The 21,622-nt window shown below is 34.2% G+C and overlaps 1 protein-coding gene across 1 annotated transcript; it reads right to left on the bottom strand.

Annotated features, from left to right (window-relative positions):
* Window positions 1-5,089: 5,089 nt before the first annotated feature.
* Window positions 5,090-15,814, bottom strand: LOC143919468 (insulin-degrading enzyme-like). Its single transcript, XM_077441802.1, has 20 exons — window positions 15,723-15,814; window positions 13,605-13,795; window positions 13,442-13,530; window positions 13,265-13,350; window positions 13,073-13,194; window positions 12,830-12,999; window positions 12,632-12,754; window positions 12,355-12,557; window positions 12,064-12,264; window positions 11,852-11,989; window positions 11,571-11,777; window positions 11,297-11,502; window positions 11,003-11,147; window positions 10,699-10,930; window positions 6,973-7,099; window positions 6,661-6,889; window positions 6,370-6,504; window positions 6,079-6,288; window positions 5,455-5,613; window positions 5,090-5,384 (listed from the first exon to the last, which is right to left on the bottom strand). Exons 2-20 carry the CDS (start codon window positions 13,706-13,708, stop codon window positions 5,265-5,267), a joined length of 3,006 nt encoding a protein of 1,001 aa, XP_077297928.1. The 5' UTR covers window positions 13,709-13,795; window positions 15,723-15,814; the 3' UTR covers window positions 5,090-5,264.
* Window positions 15,815-21,622: the final 5,808 nt, after the last annotated feature.

The raw sequence follows: 21,622 nt of genomic DNA, 5'->3' as shown, positions 1-21,622 counted from the left end.
CTTCCTATCCCTTTGCCCATTTGTTATGTGAAGAAATTGAGGGGATAAAACAGAGCTTGCAGTTTAGCATAGACGGTGTTTTTCCTGTCGAAACTAAGCAACTGCTTTTGTCTACTACTGTAAATAAAAGAAGACAGTTGTAGTTGTGTATCCAAAAGGCTGCTCAAAAAAGCGTCTTAAAACTAGACTCGCACTGAAGACTAAACGAGACAAATCTATTCCTCCGAACATTGAGTAAACTATTCAATCCATCTGTGGCAGGTTCAAAATCTAATATTAATGTTAAAGAAACAGTTTTGTTTTTTAGAAACCTGCCATTGTTTAATGTATTAACAGAGGCGAAATGTTTGGAAGGATATCAGCACTTTTTAGACAATTAGTAGAGAATATAAAAAGTGAATCCACGCCGGATATATTGCTATTATTGATGGCAACAAAAATTAAATATGAAGAGTTTGGTTGTGCCGCTCTAAAATATATTTGTTTGACCCGTCAATAGTGTGGATGCTGAAAGGTATTTCAGTAAATACAATATAATTGTAACCGATCATCGCACGAATCTCAAAAAAGAATCTGTAGAAATATGCTCCATGTTAAGTTTTAATCAATTTTAATTGGTATTATATTTTTTTATTCATATTTTTTGTCTTTGTAGTTTTATATTCATGTTTTTTTTATTGTAATTTTAATTTCAAAATATTTTTGAATTTTTCTATTATTTTTTAATGGTTGTGTTGTCTTTAAATTGTATATAAGTATATAAATTTTATTAAAATTTATCGAAATTTTTTATTATTTAAAATTAAACTCTTCATAAAAATAGATGCTAAATTGAACATTTTTAATGCGCTAAAACGCAAAATGAAAATGCTAAAATTGACAAAAATACATGACCAAAATACGGGTCTCTAACCATGCCATTCGAATGTTGTCTTTCAGCTCTTGTAAAGTCTGTGGTTTGTTGATATAGACCTTATGTCCTTCAGATAGCCCCACAATGCTAGCACTAGGATTCAGAAAATGGTCAAGGGGGGCCATCAAATTGAAAATATAATTCATAAAAAAATATCTTGTCAAAAACCTTGAGCCATAAATTTTACGGACCTATTTTTTGTATAGATACATTTTTAAAAGTTAAAATGAATATTAAGAAAAATTAAAATACATGTATCTATAAATATATATATGAAATTAAATTAGTCCAAGGACGGGGGGGAGGGGGGCATGGCACCCCGCTATGAATGCTAGCCACCAGAAATGGTGTATTGTCCCATATTGTAATGCCCCAAGCTAATTTGTGAAACAAATAAAAAACTCAATCGGAAAGGGGCATTATGCTCATCCTGTATAGACATATATAATATAATATATCTATGTATGTACAAAAACCGTCTGAAAAGACTATCTTGTGATAAATATTATATTGCTGATTTACTGGTAAATAATTGATATCAATTTAAATCAAAAGAGAAGTTTGATAAAAAGTTGTCAGATAGTATTTTTTTCGATTCGTAATCTAATTTACAAAAATTATGAATTGAGAATTGAAATCATTATCTTATACACATCATATAGACGTACATATTTAGATTCGTATGAATTGATACGGAATTTTCTTTATCAATTGAAAAAATATTGCATCCAAAAACTGACTTTATCTACATATTTATGAAATATATAAAAATATCACGAAAAAACTCTACTTGTGACATGTACTTTTTTGATTTTCAACAAAAGATAGCATGTACATATAATATAAGCCTCTTGCATTCAAAATGTATCAAAAATATGTATCTTTACATGATATGGTAGCATTATCTTAATTTCTTTCATTGAAATATGTTTGTATGTATGTACATATTTCAAATACATGTATGTAGGGTTGGAATGGAACGAAAGGCTGATGTATGGGCTATGGTTGAGAAAAAGTATGTTACGACTGATTGTGAGAAGGGGATGAAAAGGGGCAGAGATATAACGGTTAGTCGCAGTTGAACCTGTGCTCCGCGCGGTTGGTCGCTAAACCTCCGCACGTATCGTATTAATAAACAACATGACTGAAAACGCACGTGTTTGATCTTCACCTAAACCGCCACATCCCAACCGTGGTCCTGAACAGCGTCATCTGTCAGGAATCTCTACCACATACATTTCAAGATATTTATATTTTAGAATAAATTTACAGTATAAAAATGTAATTTTTAGAAATACATAGCCTAGGGACGTCCTTGTGCAAAGCAGGGGCTTTACCGTTCACTCCATAATTGTACATGAAATCAATAAACGTGTGTCAACATTTAAATCGACTTTCGTCGACTTGGATTTGTTTTGAGATATGCAAGATTATTCTCCAATCCTTTGTCTTCTCGCTTGCTTTTCAATTCGCTTGTGAGAAGTAAGCTAGAGTATAATGCGATTGTGTGGAATCCGCATGAAGCAAATTACTCTCTGATGATTGAGAAAGTGCAAAAAGCATTTCTTCGTTTCCTATATAGGAAAGAATATGGGTATTACCCATATCTCTACCCCACTCCTTTCCTTTTGGGCATGCTTGGGTATAATTCCCTTGAACTTCGGAGAAACTTCTCATTAATTAGTTTCGTTCTCCTGCTCTTACGTGGTAATACGTCATGCCCGTTGTTGCTGGAGCAGTTGGGGCTTTATGTCCCTAATCACTATGTGCGTGGTAGACATCATCATTTGCTGGCTGTACCTCCTGCCCGCACAGTCCTTTTTCGAATGGCTCCTATTCCAAGAGCTATCCGACTTCTTAATGAAATCGTTGCTGCCGAGACTGAATGTGATATTTTCCACCTTAGTGAGCGTAAATTGTCGGAAATTACTCTAACCCATTTATCTGGTAGTCTGCGCTCATCATTGTTTTCATGATTGATTGTGATTTATGAGTGAAATTTTGATTAACTCTCTTCCATTTGGGCCTTACAGGGATGTTTTGTATTTGTAGTTGTTTCTTACATATTTATTGAAACTGGCTGTAGGTGCAAGGCATTCCTTATGCTATATTTTATTTGATATTTTTACTTTATCTGTTATTATTAAATGCTATTTTTTATGTATGTATGGATGTATTTATGTTTATGTTTAATTGTTATTTTGTTTTTTTTCTTTTTTGTGTTATATTTTTTGACCATTGTGGCGCTTTAGGAATTCCTGTTATGCCACAATGGTCTGTTTAAAATAAATAAATATTTTCTCCAAGGTTGGTAGCCTCGAATCAATAAAAATAATAACTTGCTTTCAGCGAACAAAAAATTCCATTATAAGAAGGTACATATTATGTAGCAATAAATTCAAATTGCAAAGTTTGAAAGCAGTAGTTAACAGCAATAAACCAGAATTATTTTCGAAATATATTATAACAGTTAATTTCACCAATATTTTAGTTGTCTAAAGCGGACTCTTCACTCGCATCGTGTGCGGCCCCGAACACCGTGTGTGTGAGTCGAAATGTGAGTGTGTGCGTTTCGCGCGTTGATTTCGCGCGTTGTGGCGTTCCCCGTATTTTTTTTCCCGACGAAGGGACGCGTCACGACGATGAAGCGAAACGCACACACTCACATTTTGACTCATGGTGCGTACGCACCAAGCCAACGAACGGCCCACAGGCCAACTTTAAAAACAAGTAGCGTACAAAATATCGAAATAAAAATTAAATTTAAAAATTGAAATTAAATATCAAAATTAAAACTATTATTATTATATTAAAATTAAATTCAAGTATCAAAATAAAATTATAATCATTATATTAAAATTAAAATTAAATATTGAAAGTTAAAACAGAACATGCACAATTTAAATAAATTTTCGAGATTGACCTAAAATTAGATCATCAACAATCACATACAGGTAATCCTCGACTTTTGTTTGTCGAAGTTGTTTTGACTTACGAAGATACGCACTAAGATCGAAAAAAAATCAAAGAATTATTATTTTTACTTCCCCGTAATGCGCAGTTACTGAGAATATATCACGTATTAGTATGGGTGATCCAACGATTTTTGCTAACCCGGGGTGTTGTCGGTCACATCAAACGGATTTTTTTATTCTTCAATTGTTTCTCTCGTCGAAATAAATCAAGTAATTAAATCATTTCAGAGGTAAAATTTATCGGATAATGTGTGATTATTAATTTTATTTCGACGAAAGAAAAAAAACCCTTTGACAAATCACCGACATCCGACACCGCGTTTTTTTATGAATTGTTTTTTTTTTTATCGATCATCCAAGTGGAAATACAGTAACATCTCGTGACGACTTTAACAATATTTTTTTTCGCTCGTACGCAGAGAAATTATAATATTTCTCTGGTTTTAAATGCGCTATCGTCGTAATTAAAAACATTGTTGTAATTCAAAACATCAACGATGATCTAATTTTAGCTCAATCTCGCTCTTTAGCTTGATTTTGATATTTAATTTCAATTTTAAAATTTAATTTTTATTTCGATATTTTGTACGCTACTGCTGGTTAAAAAGTTGGCCCAAAATCGTCGTTGGCTTAGTCCGTAAGCACCATTACACACACGGTGAAAACGTGATTACTTCGTCACCAAGCTGTCGAATACCGGTTTGCGACGTTCCCCGTCATTCTGTGTGAAGTCCAGTGGAGTAGCCAGCATTTCGCAGAATGATGCAAACCATCACGGCCCACGCTCGATTTGAAACAATTTCACCGTACGCCACTGTTATATACTTGCGTATAAGCTAAGTAGGCGTGTCAATAACAAATCAGGCGTGGAGCCGCTCGACTGCGAAAACATTTCAGAAACGAAATCTTACTTTAAAGTTTAGACGAAACCACTTTGGTGTTGAATCGTATATATGAAAATGTTAGTAAATTACGAAATTCATACGAAGAAATAAAATCAGGAGCGAACAAACTGGCCAGGAAGTGGGGAGAAATTTTTGCATCAGGGCCCAAAATTTCTAGCTACGCCACTGGCGCTAAGGGGTTAGTAAAAAGTAGTAAAAATATGTCACCACACTCATTGAGTCGCGGCGCGATTTTCCCGGGCGAGTGACGAGCCCGCATAACAATGAGAAATAAATTAAAATAAAACACGGCATATTACATATATTTCTTTGTATTAATCCGATTAATCCCTTAATACATAAATACAATATTATACATTCATATAATAATAAAAAATCCCATATTACATAAAATTAATATTCAAAATCAATAAGACAACTTGCTTCAATGTTCAAACTCAAGTGCAAATCAAATCACACCGACACTCAAACTCACAGATCAACACTGTCTAAAATGTGCACTCCTTTCCGTGGGATGTTTGTGTAAGGCGAAATTAGCTGGAACAATGGTCTGTTTGATTTAAATGTGACGACATCGTCGATTTTAACCATCTAAAAAAAAGCCAACTCAGAATTCAATTTAATAGAAATATATACATGAAGTAAATAAGCGACAGCAAACCTTCAAAGGATCTTCCGGGACGGGGAGAAGTTCGGAGTTAGGATTTTCCGACTCGGCAGTATCTATAATCGTGTCTGGATGACCAGCACCACCCTCAGCCGAAGATATTATATGGACACCTAATTTTTGTCGGTTGGGTGACGATATTGATAGAATATTCTATATAGAATAAAAACAAAGCCATAGTTTACAATAAAATTGAGATACTTATGTGTATATATGTACACATGTATATTAACCGATGCGGTGCAAACGATCGACAAGCGCCAGACAGACTGAAACACAGATTAACGACACGTGTACCTTATGCGTGCGCACTGCTCGCACTTACACTAAGCGAAATCTACCCGAAGTACCGACATACCTACCCTGTATACGTTCTGTGCTTCAGATACTTTAGTTCCGAATTTTGCCTTATTAAACTCGCCAGAAAGATCCAACTCAATTTTAATAATTACCATTTTAATAATTGCATCTGTGCACATCGAAAGGTTACTCGTCATCTGATGTGCAATCTATCATTCGTGAAGTCGACAATTGCGTTTAAAGCAGCCATCCAGTTAATCTGTGGTTCAGTCTGTCTGGTGCTTGTTGATCGTTTGCACCAAACCCATATTAACATACCTTATAAAAGTCATACAATTGCTTTTTGGTAACTTCTTGCAATACTTTTACATCAACATTCACTCTATCAAAATGGTATTGCTGAGATAAAATCTCTGATATAAAAATGTAAGAACGATCCAGCATCTTTTTGGGACGTTCAAGTTTCTCCGCTATCAAAGAATCACGATGATTCTTGTATTCTTGATCACTCAACTTGTTGATATAATCCTGTAAAAACAATATTATGATTGCAGTACTGATGAAATATTTACACAAATTAGTGTAGTCGGGAAAAAATCTGCTACACACATCCATATACTGAAGAAAAGCTTCTATTCGAGATTCAACATAGTTCGGATGCTTATCTGACTGCACTAAAATCCGTATACCTTGAACACCGTTGCTACGACGAATCCCACTGAATACAGCATATCCAAGTTGTTCCTGTAAACAAAGCATATAATAAAATACAATCAAGTTTTATTTAAAAATATATATATATATATATATATATATATATATATATATATATATATATATATATATATATATATATATATATATATATATATATATATATATATATATATTCACACTTACTTTAGTCCTCAATACATTAAAACTGGGCTCGAATAGAACGTGTAGTAGTAAGTCAAGTAACACATTATCAATTGTCGTTTGCAAACCGCATTGGAAGTAAAGTAAAGTACACGAGCAACGATAAACGGTATGGTTGACTTCCAACCTGTAATGACTGCCTTCTTCCAACCGAATTTCCCTCATCAGCGTCAAGTGTTGAGGCAGCAAGGGTATTAAATTTTTCGACAGCCTAAAAGGAATAAAAGAAGACATCTTATAAATCATACAGATTTGCATCAAAACACATAATGCGAAATATATGGAATTGCATACTTTTGTTCAACAATTGATGCTATTTCTATAGTTTTTTTCTTTGAGGCATTTCCGTGAACCAAACATTCGACGTGAATCTTCCGTAGTAAATTATTGATGAAGTCATGCAAATTATCTATAGTTAGAGCTGAAATTAATATTAAAATTATTTAAGAAATTGTTAGAAATTATCATCAAATCTGAGTTTCAATTTTGAAACTAAACCATTGTACATATTATATATTTATTTATTTTATCTTTTATTTATCTATGTAAGGAAGGCCAAAGGGCCAGACCGCACCGCTCAACTCGCGAAAAACTTGGTTGACGCGACGCGTGCATAAAATAATAATACATGGTGCATCAGTGATCTTTATTGCTTCCCATTGAACAATTGAGTGAATATGTACAAGAAGCCGCCAGGCACAAAGAAATCCGAAGATTCAGAGAGCATAACACAAGAAAAATGTCTCGAAAATATAACAATGCTGATTTAATCAATATTTTATTAATATCTTCAGACCCGCGTATATCCATTGCACGTCCACTACCATTAAAACATAGATAAAGTAAAAATTTGTATGTGACCAACCCATGACTTTTTCTATGTATTTGAGGAATATAAGAAGGTCACAAAACAAAATTCGATATTGAACCGCACAGACACATTCACACATACCGGCAGCATTATGAAATACTAATAGCTATGACAGCATTTTCGTTACAAATTGAGCGCAAATGTATGGAAACTTGCACAAGACAAAAGTTCTACTTTCGGTTGTCAGATTTTATTCAATTTTTTTTTATCACTTAAAATCCCTATCAGTATTATACACAATAAATATCAAGAAGATTAAAATAATTTAAAAGGTCAAAATAAAATAATGAAATATTGTTTTTTAAAAAAAAATACTACTTCCAGGTTACTAATTTTGACCAAAATCTTATCAACTCTGAGTTAGTACATAAAGAATATAAATATAAATTTTCAGCTTGATACGTCCAAGGAAAGTAATTGTTTCCCATGGTTTTTGAAAACGCAGCACTGTACAATGTGTCGTTCTGAAGTTGCAAAATGACCGATCCCATACCCATTGTATGGGGTCACATTTCATCGGGCCGCACCCTGCAATATGTCGGTCTCTCGGGTAATAAAGTCCGACGACGGTTGATATCAATTGAAGCCGTTGGGTCTGGTAGCATGGATTTTATGACCTGAACGACCCTTAAAAATGTATAGTTTTGGATAGGACCCATGCCGGACCCATCAACAAGATGCGTGACTCCATACAAAAAAAAACACATAAACGCACGCCGATTCATGCAAATATGTAGTCGAACTATGTATATAGACGAACGTTGTACCAACGAGAATTGTATAATTAAATGGGTTCAACACCATACTGTGAGCAATCTATGACATGCCTCTATTGTATGAATGAACATTAGCTTGATAGCTAAAATATATATAAATAAATAAATAACAATCTAAATTAGCTTGATAGCTAAAATATATATAAATAAATAAATAACAATCTATGACATAATATCTCAATTAATTGCACAATATATGAGGTAATTGAACTGAAATTTGATTCAGATATCATTTATGGCACGTAATAAGTTTGTTAAATCTATCGAGTACAATAAACATTAATTTGAAATAACAACAATATAACAATGGAAATTGCCGGAGATCGAGGAAGAAGAGACGAAATACAATTAGTTAGAGAAAATTAAAAAAAAATGTGGTCTACAAATTATGTGGATAATGTAAATAACAGTGTCCTTGTGTATTTAATAATAGACAGCGGTTTTGGAGGACTTTCGACACGTGCAACACTTGCATAGAGTTGTAAGAAGATTTAAACAGCTGCTGCAATAAATCTTCTGAACAATGATTTCTAAACAGGTCCTGTACTGTATCGTCTTTACTCATTGTATCATATTGAAATAGTATTGAATATATATTATTTTAAATGAAAATGATGTGCCCGTGTCGTGTAAAATTAATATATGAAATAATAGAGATGTTAAACACCTTAATAAATTACAATAGATAATACTGAACGGTAAGTAAGACTTTTCGACTTGCTTACGACGATAATAAAGAATGAGTCCAACTTCTTCTACGTCCATCTTGAAAATTAGCGGAATCTTGGTCGCTTTTGCTCTCTATAGTGAGTTTACAAATTATCTGTATAATATAAATAATAGTATCCTTGTGTATTTAACAATAGACAATAGCTCTAATACATATATGTTTATTATTTTAAATGGACAGGGTGTGTGGCTGTGTCGTGTAAAATTAACAATTGAAATAATAGCGATGTTGAAAATCCTAATAAATTACAATAGATGCGTTAAATGCGTATTGTACGTATTGCGGCATTGTACGTCTGTATTGTATTTGGTCTCTATAGTGAAAAACTCTATAGTCAAAAAACTACTAGCACGTGCGGCCTTTTCAGGTCGTCCCCGAGTTGAAAGGAAGGCCGCTCGCACAGACTTTCCAGCAACAAAACTCGTCAACAAAGTTGTTCACGAGTTGAGCGGTGCGGCCCGCCCTTAATAGGTAGCGCCAATGCGCCTTCATGGCCAGAAGCATTGTACATTTGATACAAATATTATTAGTATTATATAAAGTACATAAATATGTATACATGTATATAAATTAATATCTACAGTCAAATTTGTAAATTTGCAGCATTTTAAACAATTCAGCGAAATTCAGTAAATATATATCAATTAACATCTACATAGACATTTATGGTCAAATTTGTAAATTTGCAGTATTTTATACAATTCAGCGATATTCAAAATTGCTGAAAACTCGTGATTTTGCGAGAAAATGTGTAAGGTTGCCAATTTGTTGGAACTATTTCAATGAAAATCACAAAAATTGGCAAACTCAGACGGGAACCGATCGTCTTGGAGTCACAAATCCAAGGTCTGGCCAGCAGAAACCAGTGACCATTCTGTTCAATGCATTATATGCTTGTAGGAATCTAGCACAATTTGTGCTATTACGAATCAAAACCAGTGATCTTATCATCGATCCTGTACAAAACATGCATAACTCAAGGGCAACGACCCCTTCGACCATTCCAGAAGAAAGAGTTCATCGCTCGATCGTAAAACGAACAAAACCCAACATTGATGTCATCAGTAGAGCCCGGATAGCAAAGGTGCCGTTTATTGTTCAAATGTTGTAAATGCATTGTTAAAGGTTTGCCGAACCTTTTTTACAAAGCATTTACAATAATTGAACCATAAGCGGCACCTTGGCTATCCGTCCTCTAGTCATCAGGCAACCGCGACACATCTCTGAAAAGTCATAAACACGTGGCAAGCGTTTACGCCTGGCGCTGACCCCATAGCTATAAACCACACGTGTACAGAGCACGCGCCTCGAAAATAGGTCAACACGTGTCTCTAACACACCTGGAAACAAAGGTGTGTGTCCTGGAAACAAAGACAAAGCATTTACACGCGGCACGCTCCAACCCAAAACGTATATAAAGTGACGCATCAGCTCCAAACGCCAGAGTGAACCTCTGGAGTTCAACCAGCTCACTTCTCCGAAGCTCAACCTCTTCGTACATACAATAACCATTGTAACAATTGAAAAAAAATAAACGATCCTCTTTCAAACTCAACTGGGTTTCCATAGGCCGAGAAACGGTCGAAACCTTTACTGGTTAAATATGTACATATAATATATAAAATCAACGCATGAAAAATTACCGTATTCAATGTTCAAACATTCTTTTTTACTCCAAGAAACTTCCGAGAGCATCATATCTAAATAAAAAAAACTATGGTGTCGGGGTTGCTTGGCTTCGAAATTATTTAATTCTCTTATATAATTTTCCTTTAGGATGGCGAACCTTTCAGGATTTGCACGAAAAGACGTGAGTTTATCCATAATACAATTAAGGAGAACATGCTGCTTAGAATTGTATCCGTATGTTTGAATCTGGAAAAAGAGTCTATTTACCAAAAGAGTAATTCAAAAATAATGCGTAATGCGTTATATAACAACACAAACCGAAAATCCATTTTCATTATCGTAGATATAATAGTTAATACCCGCCAGTCCAGCTGCATGCGTATGCTCATTTAGAGAATCTTCAAGTAACGATATGAATAATGAATTCAAACTGTAATTTAATGGATCGGAATTTGAAATCGGACTAAAAACATAAAAACATACAGAAAAAATATCACATTCAAGTTCTGTTGCACTGGGTCCAAATTCACAATTGGATTAAAATTATTTTAAAGTTAATGATATATAATACAAAATTATCTTCCTTGGTACAAAATATAATTGATAATTCACCTGACAAATTCAAAGAACGTATTCATTTTTGGCAAAAAGTATTCATCATCCTGTTTGTACCAAACTCTCATCAATGGAGTGTCGTAAACGATCGTTGGATATTCCTTTGATTCGGGATCTGGTTCAATTACATCTAAATTATCTGGCAAGAACGCATTAACTGCTGGCAAATGCAAGCCTTCGTTCAATCCGCATTTATTCCACCGCTAAAAAATGACACATTAAAATATTTCAAATTTGACAAAGACTAACGTAACAGTATAATTTTACACACATCGAGTTTTTCTTTTGATATCTTCTCCAGGTGATATTTGGTACCATACCATTGTTCACTTTGGTCACAAATTGATTCAAATATTTTACCAACAACCGTTATACGAATTCGCTCTGGTGTCAACATTGACAAAAACTCTTGAATGAGTTCCGGCTTCCATTCCGTTAAGTGAAAACGAGCACTCATAATTTCCTCCATTGGGTAATCCTTCACAAAATCATATGCAATATATTAAAAATAATGACTACTTGGAAATAAAATTTTACTAATAAAAAGGCAACCTGAATATAGTATACATGTCGAGTAACAAAATCTTTAGGTTCTTTTTTATCTTGAAACTTGAATTTTGTCAAATGAATATTTGCTATCTCTTCAAAGATCCACTTTTGAATACCTTCTTTGTTTAACAAATTTATATACTGCAAAATAACCAAACTCATTGTACACCAAAGTCAACTAATGAATTCAAAGTTATAAATAATGGAATCCTTACTTGGAATACCAGCTCGACAATATCATCAATATGATTGATACCATTTTCTGTTAAATCAACGTAAATTTTATAAATAGCAAATCCTCTGCCGCCACAATACGAATAGCTAGATAAGCTATTACACCAACCTTTAGCTTTCAACAGAGACAATAAACTGCCGGGGCCTTCATGGCCAATTAAATGACTGATATAATGCGTCGGCTGAAATAATATATTTAACATAAAATTATTTTAACTTAAAAAAATATTATAATTCCAATGTGCCAATTTGACTATATAATACATGCTCACATCACTTTTGTAGTGTATTCTAGTATCAGGAATAGGAAAATCTATGAACAAATATCTCACATCCTTTACAGGGACGGTATTTATTTGTAATCCTTGATAGTCTTCACTGTAAGGATGTTGGGGCCAAGATGGTATCTCAGTATCGTTGTCCTCTATTTCAGAAAACTTCTCAATCACCATCTCCTCAAGATCGTCCAATGACTCTAAAATATAAGCCCAGTTGAAGCATATGTAAATATGTATGTACACGAATAAATGCATTTATTACCAAACTAACCTTTTCCGAAGATAACTGAATTCATAAGATTTGCAGAATACCATTTTGAATGAAACTTGAGAAGCTCTTGACGTACGTCGATATCCATTTCCTTCGGTGTTGTTTCCAATGTATCTCTATTTCCTATTGTAATAGTGAATTAGATGTGTTGCTTATATTCACTATTTAGCAATTTGATTATATAGAAAATCCACATGCCTACTCCGAATTTATGAAAAGGATGATTAGGATCGATTGTAGATTTGTGCAATTGATCAAAGCGCCAAAAATCATCCCATAAATAACTTTCATGTTCGGCATTCACAGCTTGCAATTCTCGATCGGTAGCGCTGACTGTGAACAATGGCGAAATGAAAAATTGGGCAAATCTGAAATAAAAATATTATTATTACTGTAAGGTATATCTTCATTTTGATTTGATACTATTAAAAATTAGATTACAAGTCTAAAGCCGCTGCAAAGTGTTCTGGAAGGACGCCGAAAAAATATGTGGTAGCATCACTAGACGTCCATGCATTTGCATTACCACCGTTGTCTGATAAAAATTTCATATACATATTTTCCTACGACAATAAATTATCAATAACATATCACATCTATTGAGATATTGAAAAAAAAGTCAGATATAATCACCTCAGGATATTTTTTAGTTCCTAAAAATAGCATGTGTTCACAAAAGTGTGCCAAACCCGGTACGCTGTCCGGATCACTAAGATGACCTTCAAAAATCACATATTGTAAATTAATCACATGTCTATATGTAAAACAATATGCTAAATATATTTATTAGAATATATTAAATATACACACCAACGTTAACATTTAAAGCAGCTGCAGATTTGTCCGTAGTCGGATCGCTGACGAGTAACACTTTCAGACGATTCTTCAATTGTATGCCTCTGCATACAATACGAAATTTATAAAATAATTATAAATTAGTACATTACACTACGATGAGCCGACTAAATCTTACCTATACTCCCGTTTGTCTCCGGAAGATTTTATAATATTATCCCATCTGTAAATCACATCTTCTCCAACATCCCTTTCGACGACCCGCTCTTGTTCTACCGACATAGTTGCGGCTTACAAATGAATCAGTACTGAGCTTGTTGTATGTAATTTTTCATATATGTATATACACATATATCGATTGAAACCACTCTAAAATACATATACATACCTATTAAATTGTTTCGAATGTTTACAATCGATATACTGACATATATATGTACATTCATATCATATATATGTTTAGGTATACATTATAACGATTGAAAACTTTCAGGACGTGCGATAAAAATCATGAATACATTAGTGATCGATTGATTTGACTCGACGCTATTGGTTCAATGGATTTAACAACCCTTGACTACTTCCTTTGGGAGTACCTTATTGTGAATAGGGTTGCCAACTTTTTCTGAGACAATTCCGGGACAAATAGCTCAAAACTCAATTTTTATATATTTTTTGTATTCGTTCGGAACATATTTTATAGTTTTTACATGCGGAAAATATTACTTTAGAAAAAAAATTGTCATCATGTTCAGTCATCAAAATTTAGCTGGCTTTCACGCCTCGCTAAATTTGGTTCCTTTATTCGAATACAAAAAATATATACATAAGAGTAAAAGAGGTCTTATTTGCAATTCCGCCTTTATTAAAAGTAATTGCTTTTCGACTAATCTAAAAAAAAATCTATTTAAGACTCACAAGCAATTTAAAACATATATGAAAGTAATATTTTTACAAATTAATCACCAACTTACCCTAAAAATATAGTAAAGCTGCAGCAAAAGAAAAAATCACGGTGTTCTTAACGAAATAATAAAAAATCTTCGCAGAAACGCTCGTATATGCTTTACGTAATACGGGAGCAAACTCATTTCACTTTTATTTTTGAAGACATTTTGATGGATAATGTTGTAATATTTTTTGTTGGTGAATAGAGTAGTAAATAAGGATGAGCTTAAAAAAAAACTAGCCCAAAAGATCTTATTGTGAATTATTTATTACCGTTACAAATGGGCGCGAACGCGGTTCAATGGGGTGGCGTAATATTCTGTCCCGGGACTGTATGTACGTTCAACGGATTTATGTACACGATGTCAATTTCAATCAAAATAAATGTAATAGTTTCCTCAAAATTTCCGGGACAATTTAGCATTCATCCGGGATACGGGACAGTGATTCCAATTCCGGGACAATCCCTAATTGTGAAAGGAAAGGGTTTATTTAAATACGGCCATTCAAGCTCTAGGAGCTCCAGGAAAGGCGCAGACACACTTAATCGTTCGGCACGGTATGCTTAGGTAAACTCAAGCTGTGATGAGCGTATCTTCATGTCACTGCTAATTAGTACGATTTTATTATTAAGTTTCTTCGACATTTCTTAAAATATGAGAATTATCGTTATCATTCACTGTCAAACCTCTCAGTATAAAGATAAAATATTACCGAAAACACTCCAGGGGGTTGAATTATAGCCTATGTTGCCACAACATAGATCAGGCGTGCTGGCAGTTTTTTATACATGTGCGAAACTATCTAAAGCACTTGCCGTGTACTAGTATGTGTGTCTGCGCCTTAACACTATTTATAGAAGAAAAACGTGAAGCTATGCGATAAAAAATTTCCACACGCCACTAATATATGTGTATATACATATATTTGTATAAAATCTGTAGAATAGTCAGCATATTTTAAATATAAAATGCAGCGTATGTAAAATTTTCAGGCCATTTGCAACAAAGATATCTATTTAATTTATGCAATTCCGACTATAACTTGCAAACATATTATGAACAAATTCGATGTGATCAAACATATCGATAATTATTTATTTTTATTATGAATTTTACCAGAAAAAAATATAATGTAAGCTTTTAAATGCTATAAAAAAACCGTTTTTAATAGAAAAATTCGACTATTATACTTATTTATGTACATATGTGTATACAGTATATACATATGTATATACGGCATATACATATGTGCATATATAAAGAATATATGTTCATATTTATACAGGGGAAATAAGTCCCGTATATGCATACTTATTTGAAAAAAAAATAAGAAACCGTATACATACGATAAACTAGCAATCTATGCCACAATTGTAAGCCGACTGACGTGACTCGCCGCTATGATAACAAATATAGCTGGCATGTAATATATTGTATCAGACATGTAAAACGTCACATAACCTTGTGAACACCATATCACACTTTTTATTGGTAATTGGATTATTAGTCACATTGCAGTGGTCACAAAGACAATTTTTGCCATTAAAATCGCGAACACGCAATATTTGGCACTCAAGTTCTCGTTAGTATGATGGACTTTTCGGCTGCCAGATGTTCCGTTATAGAGATTTTAGTGATTTTGTGACCAGTAATCATCGAACCCTTTATATTATCGGCAAACGAACTACTAGTCATATGTGAACCAGTCACAGGACAACCGGTCGCTCTAGATCGGTCACACGTGATCACCCGTCACACTAAAACTGGTCACGAGAAAACTGGTCACACCCAAAAATTGGTCACGAGAAAACTGGTCACACCCAAAAATTCGGCCAATTTTCAATTTTTAGGTGTGACCAGTTTTTTCGTGACCAATTTTCAGGTGTGACCAGTTTTCTCGTGACCAGTTTTAGTGTGATGGGTGATCACGTGTAACCGATCTAGAGCGACCGGTTGTCCTGTGACCGGTTCACATTTGACTAGTAATCACCGAACCATATTATCATACATATGTATTATATAATAGCATTCCAAATTTATTTTAAAAATGCGTAAGTGCATTTTTAAAATAATTAAATCATGAAACGAAAGATTTTCTAGATATATTTTCTTAATATAATTTTTGAAACAGAAAATTTGATTATTTATTTGGTAAAGTTAAAAGTAATGTCGAGGATGATCTTTTACCAGTCTATTCTTTATTTTTTAAATATTTTAGAATGATGGTAACTCGGGTAAAATTACAATTATATTATCATATTATAGGGCGGGTGATAGGATTGGACAGTTTCCCGGCCTATGGAAACTCAGGTGAGTTTTAAAATGGATCTTTATTACTCGATTAATACAGGTATATTTGTATGTACAGTGAAGTAGGTAGGTGCTTCGCCGTAACGAGCCAGGTCGAGTTCCTGAAGCTCACTGGCATCTGGGGAAGATGCGCTGGTTTATACTCGTTAATTGTGCAGAGCTTCTGCTTACCGTCAAGAAGGTGCCGGGTTCTATCCCTGAATGAAAATGAATTTTTCAGAGTATGCTGTTGGTCAGACCTGGATTTGTGACTCCAGGTTGATCATTTCCTATCAGAGTTTGCCAATTTTCTCTGATTTCATTGTTGAAACGGTTCCCGGGAAAAAAATTGGCTAAAAATCCTTCCTATCTACTATGTCACCACTATTTGAAATTTGATTGATGTACAATAAAAATTTATGTACAATTCATAGATGTCTCGTTAATTTGCGAGTTTTTTTCAGTGTCTCGCAATTCAACGACTTATAATAAAAATGCTGCATTTGTATTTGTAATTGGCCAGGAAGGCGCATTGGGATTTACCTGTAAGGCCTTCCTGGTATATATGTAAAAAAAAAAAAAAGCGTAGTTAGGCTGGTGAGATCATGTTCTGGAAGATTCTAACGCGGTCGAGGTCTTCCTTTGTCTTCAGGTCGAGTATCGTAGTTGCATGATGACATCACGTCTGGATTTCGTTCGTTTTACGATCGAGTGATGAACTCTTTCTTCTGGAATAGTCAAAGGGGACGTTGCCCTCGAGTAACGAAGATAATTCCAGGCGGGATTAGTTCTGCATGTTTGTACAGGAGCGATGATGATGTCATCGTAAGACTTGTGTATTGTTGTGAAATATATGAGATCACTGGTTTTGCTACGGAATAGCACAAGTTGTGCTATATTCCTACAATATAATATATACAATATCGCTATTCCATCGGTGTGTGTGTATCTGTCTGTCTGTCTGAGATAACGCTCGTCGTACTATAATAGTCGCTTCGATTCGACATGTGTATGTACATACATCACAGCTAAACCACTGTCAAAACGTATATACAATACAAAACAAAAAAAAAACTTCTATATATACTGATCGCTACTAATGTTTTTGCTTGGCGGAGAATTTACCGCCATCTTTTTAAAATTTATTTAATTAATTCATTATTTATTCTACTGTTTTGTTTTATATTGTTTACATGTAGGTAGGTGGGTAGTTTTTACATATTTATTTTTTCATATTAAACAAATAAATATATTTAAAAGGTATTGAAAAAAAAAATTATTAAGTTGGAAGCACTGTAAATCTGTATTATTCTCACGCTTACATACTCATTCGTAGTTTAACGTTTGTCATTTAACCAGCTGCTTAGCACATATTGTAAAATGAATAAAGAATATGAATAATAGCATATAGAAAAAAAACATATGAATAAACAAAAAATGATAAAATAAATACAATTCCGTAAGCGTGGTGTTGGATTTCAAACGTCACATTACAAATATGTGAGTGAGTATGTGCTGCCAACTAAAATCTGTCAAATCTTAAAAGACGCTAAAACAATAAATTGCATAAATTTTTAACAAAAAATGCCAAAGAGTGGAAAAATATTACGTTAATAATAATCCAACTATAAACCAAATCCACATGTAGGGATGCAGTACAACTTTTACGATCCCGAGTCAAGATCGGTGATCTCATCCACGGCCCCATAAAACACAATCCGTACGATTGCATCATCGTGTTCCTATACGAGTATTCTCGGCTTAAATATCTACCTTCGTAGAAGGGCAATGATCTACATATAATACATAGAGACACGTATTTTGGGCACTTTGCTATTAATGCTTAATTGATACTAAAATTCGGAATAAATGCTAATAGATGCTAAATTCATAAAATATGCGAATAGATGCTAAAATAACAAACAAAATTGAAATTTGCATAAAATTAAGAGACAATTTAGAAGGGTCTTCCTATCCCTTTGGCCATTTATTATGTGAAGAAATTGAGGGGATAAAACAGAGCTTGCAGTTTACCATAGACGGTGTTTTTCGTGTCGAAACCAAGCAACTGCTTTTGTCTACTACTGTAAACAGTAGACAAAAGTGTGGATCCTGAAAGGTATTTTAGTAAATACAATACAATTGTTACTGATCGTTGCACAAATCTCAAAAAAGAATCTGTAGAAATATGTAATAATGTGACTCCACAACACTTTTCAGGGCAACCATGGATAGAGAGAACATATATGTCATGATATCCAGCCTCCTACGAGGAGAGGAATAAAAAAGAAGAAGAAGAAATATGCTCCGTGTTGAGTTTTGATAAATTTTAATTGATATTATATTTTGATATTCATATTTTTTGTCTTTCTATTTTTATATTCATGTTTTTTCCATTGAAATTTTAATTCCAAGACATTTTTGAATTTTTATATTACATTTTAATTGTTGTGTTGTCTTTAAATTGTATGTATGTATATAAATTTTATTAAAATTAATCGAAATTTTTTATTATTTAAAATTAAACTCTTCCTAAATATAGATGCTAAAATTGAACATTTTTAATGCCCTAAAACGCTAAAATGCAAAATAAAAATGCTAAAATTGACAAAAATAGATGCCCAAAATACGTGTCTCTAGCAATGGGCAATGATGAAATTCGACTCAATGATTCAATCGAAATTCGACTCAATGACTCAATCGAAAACATGATTTCATCATACAGCTGCATCGAACGATTGCATCATGGGACGAGCATGTCGGGCCAACCACAATCGAAATGTTTCCGTTCATATCATAGCAAATTCGACCCGCTCCACATTAACGATCTAGAGAGGAGAAATGTTATATTAATAGAAGTGCCTCTACGAATAAATAAAGTGTGTCAATATTACGCGGTACGTCTCCATAACTACGCTACAACGCACGGAAAACAATCATATCAATTTACTTATAAAAATGTATCCCATGTCGTTTATTGTGTGTTTTTGAATGCATTGTGCAATTTTTAACGATGCACTTGCCCATCTTGTGAGGAATATAAACAAACAGATAAGTTTTTATCGGACATACGTCGAGCACCAAGCATCAAATACGACTGATACTAAAATTATTTAGATCTGTCCGTGGACAGAATGTCACTTGACAACAAAAGAACATCTAAAGCCACTTCTATTAATATTACATTTCTCCGGAAACCAACGTAAAACACGGTTCGGTGATTACTGGTCACAAATTACTCGTCACAAAGTCACTAAAATCTCTATAACGGAACATCTGGCAGCCGAAAAGTCCATCATACTAACGATAACTATCATAGTAACAAGAACTTGAGTGCCAAATATTCCGTATTCGCGATTTTCATGGCAAAAATTGTCTTTTGAGCGATCGCAATGTGAGTAATAATCCAATTACCGACTTTAACATGGCCAATGGCTTGTGTTCGATTCCCCTAACTGCAGTGCCGGCCTTACACCCTATGGCGCCCTCGAGCAATTTTCCTCTAGGCGCCCCTAATGGTTCGTTGATCATTGGTCACAAAGCGCAAAAAGTCACTAAAATCTCTATAACGGAACATCTGGCAGCCGAAAAGTCCATCATACTAACGATAACTATCATAGTAACAAGAACTTGAGTGCCAAATATTCCGTATTCGCGATTTTCATGGCAAAAATTGTCTTTGTGACCACCCCAATGTGACGAATAGTCCAATTACCGTAAAACACAGCTGATTATCAAGTGTCATAAAATAAATAAGTACATAAACGTAAATAGCGTATGCCACCAATCAATTTATGATTTGAATCCGTATCTATTATACATATAATTTCGAAAGAGACTTTGGGTTTTGGGTGGGAGAATCCGTGAAGTTATCGTAAAAATCAAATTTTCTATGACGACGATATCGATATCGATTTCGATGCCTTTTTCAGTTCCGGATTCGGATTCCTTTTTCAGTTCCGATTCCGGATCCCTGTTTCAATTCCGGATCCCAATTCTTTTTTCAGTACCGGTTCCGGATTCCTGTTTCAGTTTCAGTTCCAGTTCCCGATTCCTTTTTCAGTTCCGGTTCCTTAATATATACATAGGTATAAAAAACCATTCGTTGTTCAAAACCATCACCGAGCACCAAGCATCAAATACGACTGATGCTAAAATTATTTAGGAATGTCTGTGGACAATCCTCACTTGATAACAATATAACGCCCAGAGCCTAACATTTCTCTGATCTAGAGCCCGAATATACATGGAAGCATGATCTCATCACACGCTGCGACGCTGCAGCACAGTGCCGCCTAGTGCGGCCTATGCTTAATGAAGATGTTTATTTATGTCCAGTATTCAAGCACACTGTCGTCTAGTGCGGTCAGACCTTTAAAGCCCAACCGAGATTCCATAGGCCGGAAAACGGTCGAAACATAACCACCCATCCTAAACATAACCAGCAGAATAGACTAGTGTTTAGCATATAATGCCTTGAACAAAGTGATCACGGGTTCAAATCCTTCTGGTTTCTGATGGCGAGACCATGGATTTGTGGCACCAGATCGATCGTTTCCTATCAGTTTGCCAATTTATCTGATTTTCATTGAAACGGTTCCAACAAATCGGCAGCCTTACCCATTTTCTCGCAAATCTCGAGTTTTCACCAATCTCAAATTTCGATGAATTGTATAAAATGCTGCAAATTTACAAATTTGGTGACGGGCGGGAAGGAAGTAAAGTAGCGACGAACCAACATGGCCGATTTGGTCCCAACTCGCATAATCGTGACCGAAACCGACCATGCCGTAGAGCCGCTACATTTGCATCAAATGTACAATGTTTCTGGCCAGGAAGGCGCTACCTGGTAGGCCTTTCTGATATAAATTAAAATTAAATAAATATGTATGTGCATAAGTTGATCATGTTTTTCCTTTCTAAACATTTGGATGTAAAATAAATAAAAAAAAAACAA

The sequence above is a fragment of the Arctopsyche grandis genome, chromosome 11 (assembly GCF_051622035.1).
Source record: "Arctopsyche grandis isolate Sample6627 chromosome 11, ASM5162203v2, whole genome shotgun sequence".
In the NCBI taxonomy this organism is placed as follows: Eukaryota; Metazoa; Arthropoda; class Insecta; order Trichoptera; family Hydropsychidae; genus Arctopsyche; species Arctopsyche grandis.
The sequence above is the reverse complement of the archived record's forward strand: the minus strand, read 5'-3'. Positions and strand labels throughout refer to the sequence as shown.